Here is a 15,448-nt window from a genome sequence, read left to right on the forward strand (position 1 = left end):
GGCTGGGGAGGACAGGAGCAGAGGAAGGAACCAGGGAGCACTCACCTGGTCCTCATCCTCCTCACCTGTGGCCACTACTGAGCATTTGTCATGACTCCAGCACTTGTTGCAGTTTCGAAGAAGGTAAAGAACTCACCCCCAGCAGGTCACATAGCTGCTAAGTGACAGAGACAGAATTCAACCCCACTCGCTCCAGATCTCACTCGGGTAACTGTTGCCAGCTTCCCTCCAGATCCTGCAATTCCTTCTGGAAGAGCAGCCTTCTATTCCAGCAGAGGAGAGATGGAGCCTTAACTCACATTCACGTTATAGGGAAAGAGACTAGGGTTACCCGTGCTCAGCACAGTGCCCAGCAGCTAACAAGGATCTTCACACTTACTCCCCAGCTGTCTGGTAGGGCGGCTGCTGTCCTCTAACCAGCCAAGGAACCAGAAGCTGGAGAGTTAGTGACTTGCTCAAGGCCTCCCAGCTGGAAAGGGGCAAGGGCAGGATTCCATCCCAGGTTTGTCCACCCCAGAGCTGTGCTCCTAGCACCAGGCTGCCCCTCCTCCCCGTGGTAGGTGCTCAGCAGAGGTGGCATTGGAGACCTTGTGGCTATTGAACACATGCAGATGGCACCTACACACACTGCTGGTTCTGAAGGACAGCAGCAGAGGAGCAATCTTAGGCTGCATCCAGGTCGAGGGCATGTGGGGATGGCTTCTCCCCCATTCTTTCTCTCTGAGGACTGGAGAAAAAGAAGACCGTTTACTTCAGAAGGTGATGTGTTCCATGGCCCTGCTCCTGCCATGCTCTATGACCTTGGACAGCCCCTGTCCTTAGGAGCCTTATCTATAAAAGGAGTGGGCTGGATTCAGATATTTCTGCAGTCCTTTCCAGTTCTAAAAGGCTCTAATTCTAAAGTGTGCACTATGGTAAAGCAGGTCTGGCTCAGTGGACTTATTTGAGAAGCGACCACCCAGAGATAGAAGTTGATTTGAGGAGTTCCAGCCTGCCTTCTGCATGGCTACTGATGCCAGACATAAGTGCTTACCACCTCAGCACCAGTGGCCTCCTGCAGGCCGAGGATATCAGGGAGTAGGGGCCCTGAGGTAGCATCCCTGAGACTCCCTAGAGCTGTGTGTGCCTGTCCACAGGAGTCATGCCCAAGCACGGGCTGGACGTGTCTGCCTGCGAGGTGTTCCGCTTCTACAAGCTGGTCACTCTCAAGGGCCTGATCGAGCCCATCTCCATGATCGTACCCCGCAGGGTGAGTGGGGCGGGCTGGGCAGGGCTCCTGCCTTAAACCTGGCCTGCTCATCTCTGACCATGAGCCTGGCAGAGCCCAGAGGAGGAAAGTGTTGTGGACATGGGTCTTCAGACCCAATGTGGGGTGGGGGTGGGGATCCTCTTCAGGGGAGTGCAGTTTGACTTGTTCATAAATGCAGTGGGTGGGGGAGGTGCAGGTGGAAGACACAGTGTGTGCCAAGGATTGGAGGTGGGAAAGCAGGTCTCAAGGGGGTCAGACTAGAGAGCAAGGGGCCTTCCCAGCATCCCCTCTGTCCCCTGTCTGCTCCCCCATTGCAGTCGGATTCATACCAGGAAGACATTTACCCCATGACACCAGGCACGGAGCCAGCCCTGACCCCGGATGAATGGCTGGGAGGCATCAACCGAGGTACCATAGGGGATGGACTCGTGGAGGAGGCCGAGAGGCTACGGCTGTGGCCATCAGCCTATCTGGCCTTAGTCCACTTCATGTGCTCTTGCTTGAACTTCCTCTCACACCCGGCCAGCCGTCCAGCAGGATGCTGGCAAATGTACCATCACCTGACAGGCCGTGCTCTCAGCAGTGTGAACATTCCCCTTGCCTTTCTTAGATCCTGTGCTGATGTCTTTGAAAGAAGGCTATAAGAAGTCCTCGAGAATGGTATTTAAGGCTCCCATCAAGGAAAAGAAGAGTGTTGTGGTCAATGGCATAGATTTATTAGAAAATGTCCCACCCAGGACAGAGAACGAGGTAAGGAATATAAGTTATTACTTCCATGGCCCCTAGAAGAGTAAGACCTTTACATTTCAATTACAGGCTTCAGGCCTTTAAGCCAGCTCCACTCTGAGGCCTTTTTCTTCTGGTGACAAATACCATAAGCAGCCTTCTATTGGCCTCCCTCACCTCTGACCCTGATAAATAGAGACTAGGATGCTGTTGGAGACACTGGCCCCCGCCCCACTCCCCAAGTCTCAAATTCAACACCCCACAGAGATGTGCGTCTCCTCGTGAATCCAGTTCAGAATGTGGCTGTCCTTTGTTGTTAAGGGAGTCATACATTCCTGACCAACAGGGGAAGCCTGGCCGCCCACATCACAGCCCTGCCTTCCTCCTGGCATTGAGGCAATGATAGGGCCTAACCCTCCTGTCTTTGGGGAAGAAGCTGGGTGTCCATGAAAGTGCTCTTTGTACCATCTTGAATAGGAGCCAGCTCTTTCAGGGCCTTGTCCATGCCCCTGGGCATCTCCTTCCAGCACACACGCCTAGTCCCTGGTGCCAACACAGTTCAGCTTGGCTAGGACTCACAGGTGCCTGCCATGTGCCAGGCACAAGGCCTGAAGCAGCTGAAACAGAGATGGCTGCATGGTTCCCCACCCTGCACTTGAATTCCAGCTCTGCCATTTCCTAGCTGTGATAGAGCAAGTTTCCTGACCTAAGTCCAATTTTTTAGGTAAAATGGAGATATGAAGTACTGTGAGTATTAAGAGAGAATCCATAAGTGTCTAGCACCCTTCCTGACTAATATTGAGTGCTCAGAGAAAGAAGCCAATTTCTTAGCTATCTGCTACTGTGTAGTAAACTGAAACCCATAAACAGTTATCATTTCACAAGGTTTTTTTGGGGGGTGTGCCTGTGGCTTAAGGTCTCTCATGAAGGTAGTTATACTGTCTTCTGGGGCTGCAGTCTGAAGGCTCAATTAAGTAAGGATCTGCTTCCAAGTTCACTCACGTGGGTGCTGACAAGACTCATGTCCTCAAAGCCAGCTGGATCGAAGGCCTCAGTTTCTCAAGAGCTGATGGCCACAAGGTTCCCTCAGGACCCTGCTCTCCACAGGGTGGCTCACAGCATGGCCCTTGGTTTCCCTCAGAGTGCTAAGCTGGAGAGCAAGAGAGGGTATTCAAGATGGAAGCCACAGTCTTGTAACCTAATCTTGGAAATGATGTCCCACCACTTCTGCCATATTCTATAAGTTTGAAGCAAGCTGAGATGCGGCCTATCCCACCAACTTATCTTAAAGAGGCGATGGACAGATAATCTGATAATCACTATTTGAAATGATGTGATAAATGGGATTTGCTTTGAAATAGTCCCTGAGGGGGGTGGTGTAGGAGAAGTGGTAGGAATAGAGATGAAGCAAGAATGGCCACATATTAGTTGAAGCAGGTGATGGATACTTGGGGGTTCATATATACATATATATAACATTTTACTTTTCTTTTTAATCTGTCCATTTTTTAAAAAGCATTCTTTCTTAAAGATGGAGATTATGTGAGTTGCTGTGATAGCCCAGATGAGCAGTAACAAGGACCTGAGCCTGAGGAACAAGGTTCTGGCACAGGGTATGGGAAAGGCAGCATTGATACTAGTCACGTCAAGTAACATTTAGCTAGAGGCTTGCCTGTATGAATCAAAACTAAGAACTCTAAGGAAAGTCATAGAGCAGACAAAACAGATGCCACCGTCTCTCTACACTAACGTTGTACGTCTTCCTCGTGGGGAAGAGGCTTCCTCAGAGCCTGCTGACTCTGGTTTTGCATGTAGTTTTAATCATCACAGCAGACCAGAAGCAACCTATTAGAAAGCAGGGCTGTAGAAGGCAGGCAAATTGATCTAAGTGTGAGTTGACAGCTGATGGCTTGATGCAGGTGGAGAGACTTATGGTTGTACAACTCACTAACTGTACTAAAGTTCATTGAACGCTACACTGAGACTGAGCAAATTTTATGGCATGTGAATTACACTTCATTAAAGCTGGTTTGTTTTTTTTTTTACCAAAGTGGACCAAAAACTATGCAAAAATATTTTGAGAACTTGGAAGACACAAGGGTATGTGGAATCATTTAGTCTAAGGGCACATAATCTATTATCCCTCTGAACAGACATAACCAGGACTGGTGGTTTGTTGGTTAGCAAAACTTTATTTTAAAGTCTGATAATGGAGGGAATCATAAAAATGATACATTTTTTAATCCACTTATTTTCACTTAAAACATAAAACATAGGCCAGGCACGGCAGCTCACGCCTATAATCCTAGCATTCTGGGAGGCCAAGGTGGGGGGATCACCTGAGCTCAGGAGTTCCAGACCAGCCTAAGCAAGAGTGAGACCCAGTCTCTACTAAAAATAGAAAAACTAGCCCGGTGTTGTGGCAGGTGCCTGTAGTCCCAGCTACTTGTGAGGCTGAGGCAGGAGGATCACTTGCTATGAACTATGATACCCTGGCTCTCTACCCAGGGCAACAGAGTGGGACTCTGTCTCAAAAAACAACAAAAAAAAATGCTATACATTCATTCAGCATATTCTGATTCAAGGATTAAGACTTGTTCTTTGAGGAGCCCTCCCCCAGTTGGAATCTGCCACGTCTTTCTCACAGAAATTGTGCCTTAACACCAATGTCCAGTTTCAGTTTCTTTTAGGTGGAACAAGAACTTCAAGTCAATCTGTTAGCAAAGCCCTGGTTTTACGATGTTTTCTCTCATTCTTTTTAGAGACAAATGAATTGAGGTATAATTTATCTATGGTAAAGTTTATCCTTTGTGGTATACAGTTCTAAAAGTTTTGCAAAGACAGTGTCTTGCCGTCACTATCAGACAATCAAGATACGGAATATTCCCCAGTCATTTATGCTGTATCATCCATTCAGGCACAATTTTTTTTAGCATCACCTTCATCAAGATACCCTAAAGCATTTAAGTTTTTAAAGAAACAGCAACTCTCTTTTTGTGCTCACCTCATCAGTTTACATCGTATTTAATTAAATTATGCAATCACAATGACAAATGTAAGTCACCCCGGAAAGTTTGAGAGCAAATTCAACTAATTGTGGGTAACATATAAGTCAAGTCTACAGGGTTGGTGAGTAAGCTGCTGCTTCCCAGGGCTTTGGTATTTGGTATCAGTATATTTTACAGAAGAAATAGAGGCTGGTTAATCCAGGGAGCCGATAGAGTGAAGGTTTGCCAAGATGCCTGGGCTTTGCCCATGCTCACCTCAATAAATGAACCCCTGCCCAAGGCAACCGTTGGTATTCCCATCATAGTTTTCATATCAGCAAGATAAAGGGTAGATTTCATCCTGTGTCCTGAGCCTTCTGGAGAAGAACATACAAAACATTTCGCAAAGATTTCCATCTAGAACGGTAAAGAAAAGCATTAGGTTAGGATCCCAAAAGGAGTAAGGTCAGGATGTTTGGAAAACTGTGTTTGGTCATGCCTTCCTCCATGATCCTGAATCAGCAGATAAAGCAAGTTTTCTTTGTTCCCTCCCTCCCAGGGGAAAGTGAGAGCCTTGGGCTAGGCCCGGATGGGGATGGGGAGGGCACAGGGCGGGGTGTCTGGAGGCTCACTCAGGAGATTCTCTGCTCACCGGCTCTCTCCCTGGCCCTCCGTGGCCCCCTCTCTCCTCCACCCCAGCTCCTACGAATGTTCTTCAGGCAGCAGGATGAGATCCGAAGGTTGAAGGAGGAGCTGGCCCAGAAGGACATCCGCATTCGGCAGCTCCAGCTGGAACTGAAAAACTTGCGCAACAGCCCCAAGAACTGTTAGCTCCCCAGTTGGGCTGTTTTCAAAGCCGATCTCTCCGTCGTTTCTACTCGTCCCTTAACTTCCCCTTATCCAGTGACCCCAGAGACAGAACCAGGACTGGAGCTGGGGAGGCCAGCCTGAGGACCCCACCTACCACCTCAAGAACTGGAAGCCAACCTTTGACCTCCTGACCTCATGCTAATAATCCCCAGCCCCTCCTGGAGACCCCCTGCTGGGTGGTCTTCTCCCCCCCACCACCACCACCCCAGGAGCCTGCCTTCCCCTCAGCTGGGTGAAGACCACAGACTCCCTGAGGAGGTGCCCTTAATGGACCAGGGAGCAGGGAGGGAAGTGGGATCCCAGTTAAACTTGGAACTTGAACTTTTCCCCTATGCAGGGGACTGGGAGGATGAGGACTTATCATCACTTTCTGCTGGAGCTCTCAGCATCCTTGATGGAACCACAGAGTAAGGGCTGGGTCACAGGCTCAAGCGCTCCCTCCCTGCCTCCCATCTTGACCCACCTGACAAAGGCAGCCAGCAGCCCAGCCTCATCTGTCTCCTCCTCTCCCTACCGTGTCTTCAGGGAATTAATAGGATTGCTCTCCAAGGCCATACTGACCCCTTTGCCTTCCCCATGACTCTCTTCAAAGCTCTTGCATACCCTTTTCCCATTTAATTTATGAGCCAAGCAGGGTTGGGATTAGTGTCCCCATTTGACAAATGACAGAACTAAGGGTTGCAATGGGGAAGCGACTTACTAAGTCACCCAGAAGGTCAATGGTGGACCCAGAGCCAGAATCCTGGGTGTCCAGACCCCAAAGCCAGGGCCTTTCCCACTGCATCAAGATGCCAATCCCATTGTGGGCTTCACCAGTGCCCTAGTCTCTGTGGAGAATGAGAACTGGAAGCCATTCCCCCTGTCTGCCCAGCACCAGTAGTGCCCACGTGCCACACTGCCCGGCCAAGGCCCCTCTGCTCAGTGCCCCTAGGTCCTCCTGGCCCTGAACCCTCAGCTCTCACCTCCCCCATCTTCCCTGGGGACTCCATCTGAGATGAGGCCTCTTCCTCCTGGAGGCTGAGGCCGAAGAGGGTGGAGCTTGGCCCCAGGGAGGCAGAGCAGGGTCTAAAGGCACCTAGGAGTGCTCTGCGCGTCTCTCACCGCCGCTAGCTCAGCTACTTTCAGCCTTACGCATGTAGAATGACCGCGGCCACTCGCATCAGCATAGCACTTTAAGGTTTACACAGTTCTTTGACACATAGGACCTCATTGACCCTCACATCCACCCCCTTTTGCAGATGAGGAAACAGAAGTGGCCCAAGGTCACAACACTGAGATGCCACTTTCCATTTGGTCTTACTATACATTTTCTTTCGTTCCTTCTTCTCTCCTTTCATTTCCCACAACCCACACAGAGTTTATAAACACCGTTGTCAGAAGAGCTACCGTCTGGGGGTGAGATCTGAGGATCTAGAAATGGGTGTCCACTCTTCCCTCTCATTAGCTAGGATCTACTAGGTGCATTACACTCCACTCTCACTCTTCCCATGGCCACCCTACACAATATTCCATCCATTAAGGCCAGGGCTACTCAAGGCCCTCTAGGTGAGCTGGGCCGGGGGAAGCCTCCTGGCCCTTGGGCCTTTGCTGTAAGAACCTTCCATCCTCTCAGCCAGCTAAAGCAGGGCCACCTCCTCCCACCCCTGCAGCTAGACAGTGTCAGCTCTCATCTCCTCCCCACATTTCTGGAGCTTTTTTTTCTTCCTCATTGACATTTGTGGTCTTCTGTGATTATTTATGCTGCCTCCCAAGGATAGAATTGAAATAAAATGTTTTCAACTTATCTAACCTGGGCACAGCCATCTCATTTAACCTGAAGAGGTTCCTTCTTTTGGTCACCATGGCATCTTGGTGGTCAACTCCCCACGCACAGATATAACTTCACACTCTCATTCATCTCAGCACAATCGACATTTTGAGTCAGATCAGTCTTTGCTGTGGGGGCTGTTCTGTATGTTGTAACATGTTTAACTGTATCCCTGGCCACCACCAATCAGATGCCTTAGCACACACACACCCCCACCCAGATGTGATAACCAAAAATCTTCCCAGATATTGGCTAATGTTCCCAGGGTGTCAGAATCATCCCCTAGTTGAGAGTCACTGTTCTATAGTTATTCAGTAGATGCCTGCTCTGTGTCTAGCCCTGTGTTGGGATCTGGGGAAACCAACATTCTACCTTGGAAAGGTACTTGGCGTTTACAAAGTTCTATTCTATGACTCCACTCCTTTGATCTTCATAGCAGCTGTAATTGGTATGTCCTGCTATTATTCTCATTTTTAAGAAGAGCATTCAGGCCCAGAATGGTGACATGCTCAAGGTCACTGAGCCAGTTAGTGGGGTAGACACACACAAACGTGGATCTTCTGAATCCATAGCCAGAAGAGATTTGTGCTCCCAGCCATGCTCCCAATTCCCAGCCAAGTTCAGGGCTGTTAGAGCCCATTCTGGGAGAGACAGTGGGGACCTGTCAAGAGACCAGGGGTGTGGAACACCCTCACCCCCTCACCAATCCAGGGTTGTCTTGGAGAAGAGTTGTCAGGCTGCAAAGCGGACAAGTACACAGTAGTGTGGTCACCACAGAAAACTCAGAAGAGCCTGAGGAAAGCAGTATAAGTACAGGGCGCTGAGGAAGGAAGGACAAAGGGCTGCAGAGAAGCAGTGGTCAGGGCAGGGGCAGGGATGGCCCAGGCTCAGCTCTGTCTGTCCCCGATTGCCTGAGACCACCTGTTTCTAGCACAAGTGGCACAAACAAGAAGTTTATTAGGGCTTGGATACAGAAACATTTGCTGAACCTGAATTTATAAAAGATGCTCCTGGAGTTTCTGCTCTACATCAACTCAAAAAGCCTGGGTTTAAATTAAATTCTAATTTTGCTGAAGTCTGGCCCCCATCAGCTCCCTCTTCTAGGATGCTGGGGAAGAGGGAGCTGGTTGCCTGACTGAGGCTTCCCCTGCCTGGGCCCTGGGCAACAGGTGATCTGTCTCATCTGTGCCTCTGTCCCACCTAACCCCTGATTCTGAGCTTGACTGGGCAGCTTTTTAGCCATTACTTATTATGGTAAATGGACTAAGGTCAAGATTGAACTTGATCTGTCCCCCTCCACTAGCCCATTTTCCCAACTGCATTTGTTGAATAACCCGTCAATTCCACAATGGTTGTCTGTGCATTCTTCCTAGCCTAGGATAAATTCCGTACCTAGTCCATTGTGCTTACCCCTCTGTCAGATACAGCCTAGCCCAACACTTAATGATGTAGGAAAGTGAGCCCCTCATGGCTTTTTGAACTTGTCCCCACTGCCATACTCCCTTCCAGGTGTCTGTTTCCTTCTTTTCTCCAGGAAGGATACCTTAGACAACTCCAGACCCTTTTCTATGGAGAGGTCCCTAACACCCCTGCCATCAGCAAGGGCTCCCTCCCTTTTCCCACCTCTGACACCTAATTGGATTTTCAATTCAGTTCAACACACACCAAATAGCTGGACCTCTTTAGTACTGGGTGCTGGGAACCAAGAGAAAAAAAGCAAGGCCTGCCTTGAGGGGCCCCAGCCCCTGGTCCATCTCAGGGCATCATAACACACAGCAGGACATGGGGCTCCGGGAAGCTAGAATGAGCTTCATCCTGGGCTGATTTCAACATGGAGTGGGCAGTTGTTTGGGGATTGGCTAACTCCTGGGTTGTCTTCCAGGCAGCCTCCTGAGATCCTAAGATGGGCTTGGGCATTTTTAGACTCTCTCCTGGTGCTGGGCAAACATCCCAGACTGCCAGTGGACCGTGCAGAACGTGGCTGCTGCTTCAGTGTGGGAAATGACTTCATACTGAAAACACCCCCACCACCAGGCCCCCGCCCCCCTGCCTTCCTGCCTGGAAGGGCTGCTGTGACAGAGGGCGCTGCCTGGGCCAGAGGCAGACGCTTACCTTGGCCACAGGAAGCGTGACCAGACCCCTCTCCTCCCCCAGGTTGGCCAGCCTGAGGACTGAAGGGTTGCTGCAGGGGAGGGGAGGAGGCCCCTGTCTGGGCTGTTGGCAGAAGCTCCTTGTTCCCTGTGTGTGTGTTTCCTATTTGGGAACAACCTGCAGCCTGTCTTTCCTCAGAATTTTAATTCAGTAACAAGCACAAATGGGTCAGCCTCCGAGAGAAAAAGTGGCATCTACGGGCTTGGGGCTGAGGGTTCTTGGAAGCTCCTGTCCCGGAGCCCCTCCCTGTACCTGGCTTGTCACACTACCTGGAATCCCACCCCCACCCCCGTTAGCACGCAGTCCCTCGGGTTAAGCATTACCCTTGCCAGAGCTGTCTTCACAGACAAATCCCCCCGGGATTTGTGGGATGCATGTGTGAATCTCGGGTTAACAGATTGAGCAAGGGAACACAGGAACAATGAAAGAGGGTGGGCCTCCAGTGGGAAGAGGAGGTGGGGACACTGAGCAAAGACATCTTGGATTTCAAGGTCACAATGATTATTACAGCCAGATTAAAAGACCAGGAAGAGTTTGCTCAAAACTTGAATCCAGCCAGCAGGTGGCAGATTATGGCCTTCCTATCAAGCCCATTTTTTTCTAAGCTGAGTCCCTTCTGCCACATCCTATCCCACCCTAAAATTAATGAACCAACCTTAGGCACTGGGCCTCATGGTAGAGCAGGCACCACACAGAACATCCAGGAACTGAATACTCCAAGTCTAGGAGAAGGGAAACTCCAGAGGGGGCAGCCATGTGTTCTTACTGCCCTGGAGGCCAGCTGTCTCCAAGGAGTGGCCAGAGGAAGACACACACCTCATCTTCCTCCCTTTGAGGCTACAGACACTGTCCTGAAGAGCTAGAAAGAGGCTTGGTCTGGGCATTCCTGTCACAGCCTGTGACCTTGAACAGTTTCCCCATGAGGACAGTGATAGGGAAGGGCCCTTTCTGCCTAGAAAGTCAGCAATTTGATGAGGCTTGGGCCTGAGAAGGTGGCAGAAGAGCCAGAAAGTAAGGGGCAAGCAGAAAAGGAGGGGTGGAAGGGAGGGGTCCCAGCCAGACTCCTATAGCCTGGAGGGGCACAGCCTAGCCCAGACCTGGAGGTCTCCAGGAAGGTACTGATGGCAGAAAAGGACCGGTCACCTATGGTCTCTGCTTCCCAATCATGGTATAGCCCAGGGCACAGAGGAAGAGATTGGGGCTCAACCAAGGAAGCCCTGAATCCTTCCCTGGGAGACTGGACTCCACCCCAGGCAACGAGAAGCTACAGAAGAGCTTGGAGCAGGAATGGACACCTCCCTCTGGCTGCTTCGCTGGAAAGGATTGGAGGGCAACATTCAAGTAGGGACATGAGAATGGGGCTGGTGGGCTAGAAGTTAGTGTGGTGATGGTGTGGCCTGGACTTGGGTAGTGGTCACAGCAGACTTAGGGGATGGTAGGGGGACATGTTATGAGAATCCTCAGGAATGGAACGAGAGCCGGAATGAGAGATGACCCACTGCCTACTACCACATGGGCACTCGACAAAGACAATGGCAGCCTTTTACACTTCCCTTGTGAACCCTCAACAACAGGGCCCTGGAACAGTGCCCGCTGCCTGTGCCCAGCTGAGGTCCTTTTGGCTACCTGAAACACAAAGGGCTGTCTTAGAAATCTTGTTGGGTTCTTTTATCACTGAAACACCTAGCTGACCCTCAGGGCATCTTAGGAGAGTTATTGGAAAGTCCCCAACCCCCAGGGGTATCCCACTCTACCTTATCCCCACCCCTCCACCAGCTTCTCAGGATGCCTGAAATCCACACAGTCCTCCAAAATAGTTTGGCTCCCACAGTAACAATAAAGAAAATAGGTTCTTTTTCTATGCCTACTGGGACTTTGAGACAGTTTTGATTCAAAAATTATTTTATCAGCTGGCATTCTCCCTTTTTTCTTTGGGATGCCATGCCATTCTCTGCCCCTCTTCTCCCACCCCTACCCCCCATCTTCCCTTCTCTCACTCCCTGCTCTCTGCTCTCCCATCTCTTCCCTCACTCTCTTCCCTTTCTCTAATATAAAATAAACTTATACTTTTATATTCTAATCTTGGCCTAGAGAAATTCTTTTCTTGTCCCATTAAAAAAAAGTTAAATTATTTTATCATGTATCTTTTCTGCATCAGGTCTTGTTCCAGGTATTGGAAAGAGAAAAAATGAGTAAGACCTGGTTCTTGGTCTCAGGAAGGTTCCAGTCTCCTTTGTAATTAACACCCATCTGCAATGCTGGAAAGACTCGGATGATTAGCAGTGATTACCTCAGGGTAAAGGGATAAGAGAGAAAGGTGTTTTTAAAAGACATTTTAAACACATGTAAAGGCTGAGGATTTGTCTGGATCGTTTTACATGGGGCAAATTTTGGGCTTGTTCTATGCAGTTTACCAGGTGTGGGTGCTGGAGTGTTCTCTCCCCCACCACTGTCACTCTGGATCAAAGAGGGGATTGCCCATGTGGGTAATTGGATGGGGGAGTAAACCAGGTGTCACTTGTATTGGACACTTGTCAGGTGGGATCCTGACCAGAAGCCTCCACTCCCTCCCAATGAGATGCATGCTTCACTTTGTGAAGATCCCATGACAGGCCAGGTGACCCCAGACGACCCCAAATCTTCAAAGTTCACTGGCTCAGCCTCTAGGATCCTCTTGTGTCTGCCTCTGCTAATCCCTCCAGGTCTGGTCCTACTCCCTGAATGCCTGCTACTCCACCCCAGATGGCCCCAATCCCTGATCTTGCCTTTAGGGAGTGGGTAGGGTACACTGGCTCTTCACCCACTCTCATTCCAACCTGCTCCTTGTGGCACAAGCCCTATGACTTGCTTTCTTGGCATTAAGTCTGTCTCATGAATCAAAAGCCTTGACTTTATTGCCTCAGCCATGAAATTTTAAAAATCTTTTTAGAGGCTCAGACATTGATCATTGATTATTGCTGTATTTATTTGTGCATGCCAGCCATCACTATCCTGATTTTCCCTCTGCCACTGAACACTACTGGCTGGAGTGGGAGGTAGGTACCACCTCAGGGACCACAGAATCAACAATTGTTATTATCCCCCCAAATCTACCTTCCACACTCCCCGTCCCCATCACCCACATAGAGGACTGCATCATTAGACTGGCCAGAGAGATTAAGACCATATGGAGTGGGAGAATTTTAATTAATGATGATATGAAACTAAAGTACATTGTTCTGTTGCTAATTTTCAATTAACATCTGCTGGACAATGACACCACAGTAGGTGCCAGTGATGTAAAGCCTGAGATACACAAATCACTGGCCTTGGGAGCTTGGCTTAGCAAAGGATACAGACAAGTGAATAAGTAATTACAATTCAGCATGCTGAATTACTGAGTGCTGTATCAGAGTCATAGAAGTGCAAAAGACAGAGAAAGACCTCTAAGCTAGATAGTCAAACTTGTCTGCAAAGGTCCAAATAGATACATGGTCTGAGTTCTTAAAGCAAAAGCAGTTTCTCTCAGAGTAAAGGGAGAATGGCATTGCAATCAGAGGAACAGCATGTGCAAAGTCAGAGAGAAGTGGCTACGTTGTGGGGAGAATCCCAGAGGGCCTTGAGTTGCTTAAGTCAAGAGAAAGGCTGGTGAATGGATGGTCTGCAAAGGGCCTTGTACTTGGCTATTTGCTTAGAATGCACTTGTTAGGAAATGGAAAGCTGCAGGAGGTGTTAAAGCATCAGAATGACCAGATGAAATGTGAAACATCTTTTTGTAGAACACATGAGGTCTGACAATTAAGTTCATGAACTTGCCACTTCTTGCTTGTTGGCAGCACTGTACAAACATCTCAGTAAGCTTTCATAACCTTGGTATATCAGTGTCTCAGAGCTGTGTACGTGTGGATGTGTGGTGCTGTCTTGCTGAGTGGTGTTCACTATCGTTGTGTGTTTTTGTGTGCCATCAGGGGAATGTCAGAGCTTGAAAAAGAACAATGGACAAATAGTAAATTTCTTGTTAAACTTGGCAAGAGTGGAAGTGAAATTGGGGACATGTTAGTCCAAGTTTGTGGGGATAATGCCATGAAGAAAATGGCAGTGTACAAATGGATTAAATGTTTTTCTGAGGGGAGAGAAAACATTACTGATGAAGAGAGGTCAGGGCAGCCAGTAAGGAGCAGAACTGACGAAAACATTGCAAAACTTAGTTGAATTATATGTCAAAATCATCAGCTGACCATGAGAAGCATAACAGACCAAGTAAACATCAATAGAGAAACAGTTAGGAATTTCCTAACTGAAAATCTTGGCATGGGAAAGGTCTGGCTCTTGCATCACAACAATGCACCAGCTCACACAGCCCTGTCTGGGAAGGAGTTTTTAATTCTTGTTTTTTTTTCCTTTGGCTGGGGCTGGGTTTGAACCCACCACCTCCAGTATATGGGGCTGGCACCTCCTCCTTTAAGCCATAGGCGCCACCCAGTGTGAAGGAGTTTTTAGCCAGTAAACAACTATATTGGAATACGGTCCCTACTCACTTGCTCTGGCCCTCCCGTGACTTTTTTCTTTATCCAAAGAAAAAGGGAAGTATTGAAAGGAAGGCATTTTGATGACCTTCAGGACATTTAGGGTAATATGACAACAACTTTGATGACCATTCTGAAAAAAGAGTGCTAAAATTGTTTTGAAGGGTACACTAGGCACTGGCATCAGTATATAGCTTCCCAAGGGGAGTATTTCAAAGGTGACCATAGTGATATTCAGCAATGAGGTATGTAGCACTTTTTCTAGAGTGAATTCAAGAATTTAATTGTCAGCCCTCATAGAACACACACAGTATTTCATGTATGTGAGTGAGTGTGCAGCGTGTGTCTGTGTGAGAGAGAAAGAGAAAAGTGGTGCGGGGTGTATGCTGAGAAGCAAGGTAAAATATGTGTTTCTAACTAGGGGTAGCAATCAGTGAAGTTTGAAGCCCACTGGTCTAGAACATGCTAATGGTGCAAAATAGAGAGCAATTGCTAGCAGGATTCCTAGGGGAGAGGATTCAATCCATTCATCCTAGGGGAGAGGATTCAATCCATTCATCCTAGGGGAGAGGATTCAATCCATTCATCCTAGGGGAGAGGATTCAATCCATTCAATCCTGTCAGGGAGGGTTTCCCACGAACGGCTTCCCAGAGGACAGTCGTGAGCATGGGAACTGGGCCTTACAGGAGCAAAGAGTGAAGACGATGGGCAAGGGAAAGGCCAGGCAGAGAGGAGGCCTTCCCAGGTGGCTCCTAAAGCAGCAGCAGGATCCCTCCTTACCCAGAGCCCTGCCTGACAGCCTCAAGATCATTATCTCGGGGAGATAGCATTTCTGTCTCCGCACAGAAAAGCATCTGCTGACAGCTTATCTTTTCCTCCAACGCTTAGGTACAACCTACTGCCAAATAACCCATGTCTCCTTTGACCTTCTATACCAGGGCACCAAGTTCATTCTCAAACAGCTCACTTGACTAACAAGCAAGGGACAATTTCCATCTTTGTAAAAACTCCCGAGAAAGAGAAAATTGAATTAGCTGAGATTTGAGTTCAAGTTCTAGCTCAGAAGCTCACTCATCTAGTCATTTCCTTTTCTTTTTTTTTTTTTTTTTTTTTGGAGACAGGAGTTGGAGGTTGCTGTGAGCTGTAATGCCA

General features: G+C 48.7%; 1 protein-coding gene across 1 annotated transcript in view; it reads left to right on the forward strand.

The window, feature by feature from the left end:
- The window catches only part of CORO2B (coronin 2B), an 80,326-nt gene extending 74,399 nt beyond the window's left edge, over positions 1 to 5,927 (forward strand). The window contains exons 8-11 of the mRNA XM_003784462.2: positions 1,137 to 1,249; positions 1,567 to 1,657; positions 1,860 to 1,999; positions 5,662 to 5,927. Of these exons, the coding sequence (XP_003784510.1) occupies positions 1,137 to 1,249; positions 1,567 to 1,657; positions 1,860 to 1,999; positions 5,662 to 5,793 (476 nt within the window). The 3' untranslated portion in view covers positions 5,794 to 5,927. The remainder of the gene's footprint in view (positions 1 to 1,136; positions 1,250 to 1,566; positions 1,658 to 1,859; positions 2,000 to 5,661) is intronic.
- The last annotated feature ends 9,521 nt before the right edge of the window (positions 5,928 to 15,448 follow it).

The sequence above is a fragment of the Otolemur garnettii genome, unplaced genomic scaffold (assembly GCF_000181295.1).
Source record: "Otolemur garnettii isolate 467f Iridium unplaced genomic scaffold, OtoGar3 scaffold00011, whole genome shotgun sequence".
Classification (NCBI taxonomy): Eukaryota; Metazoa; Chordata; class Mammalia; order Primates; family Galagidae; genus Otolemur; species Otolemur garnettii.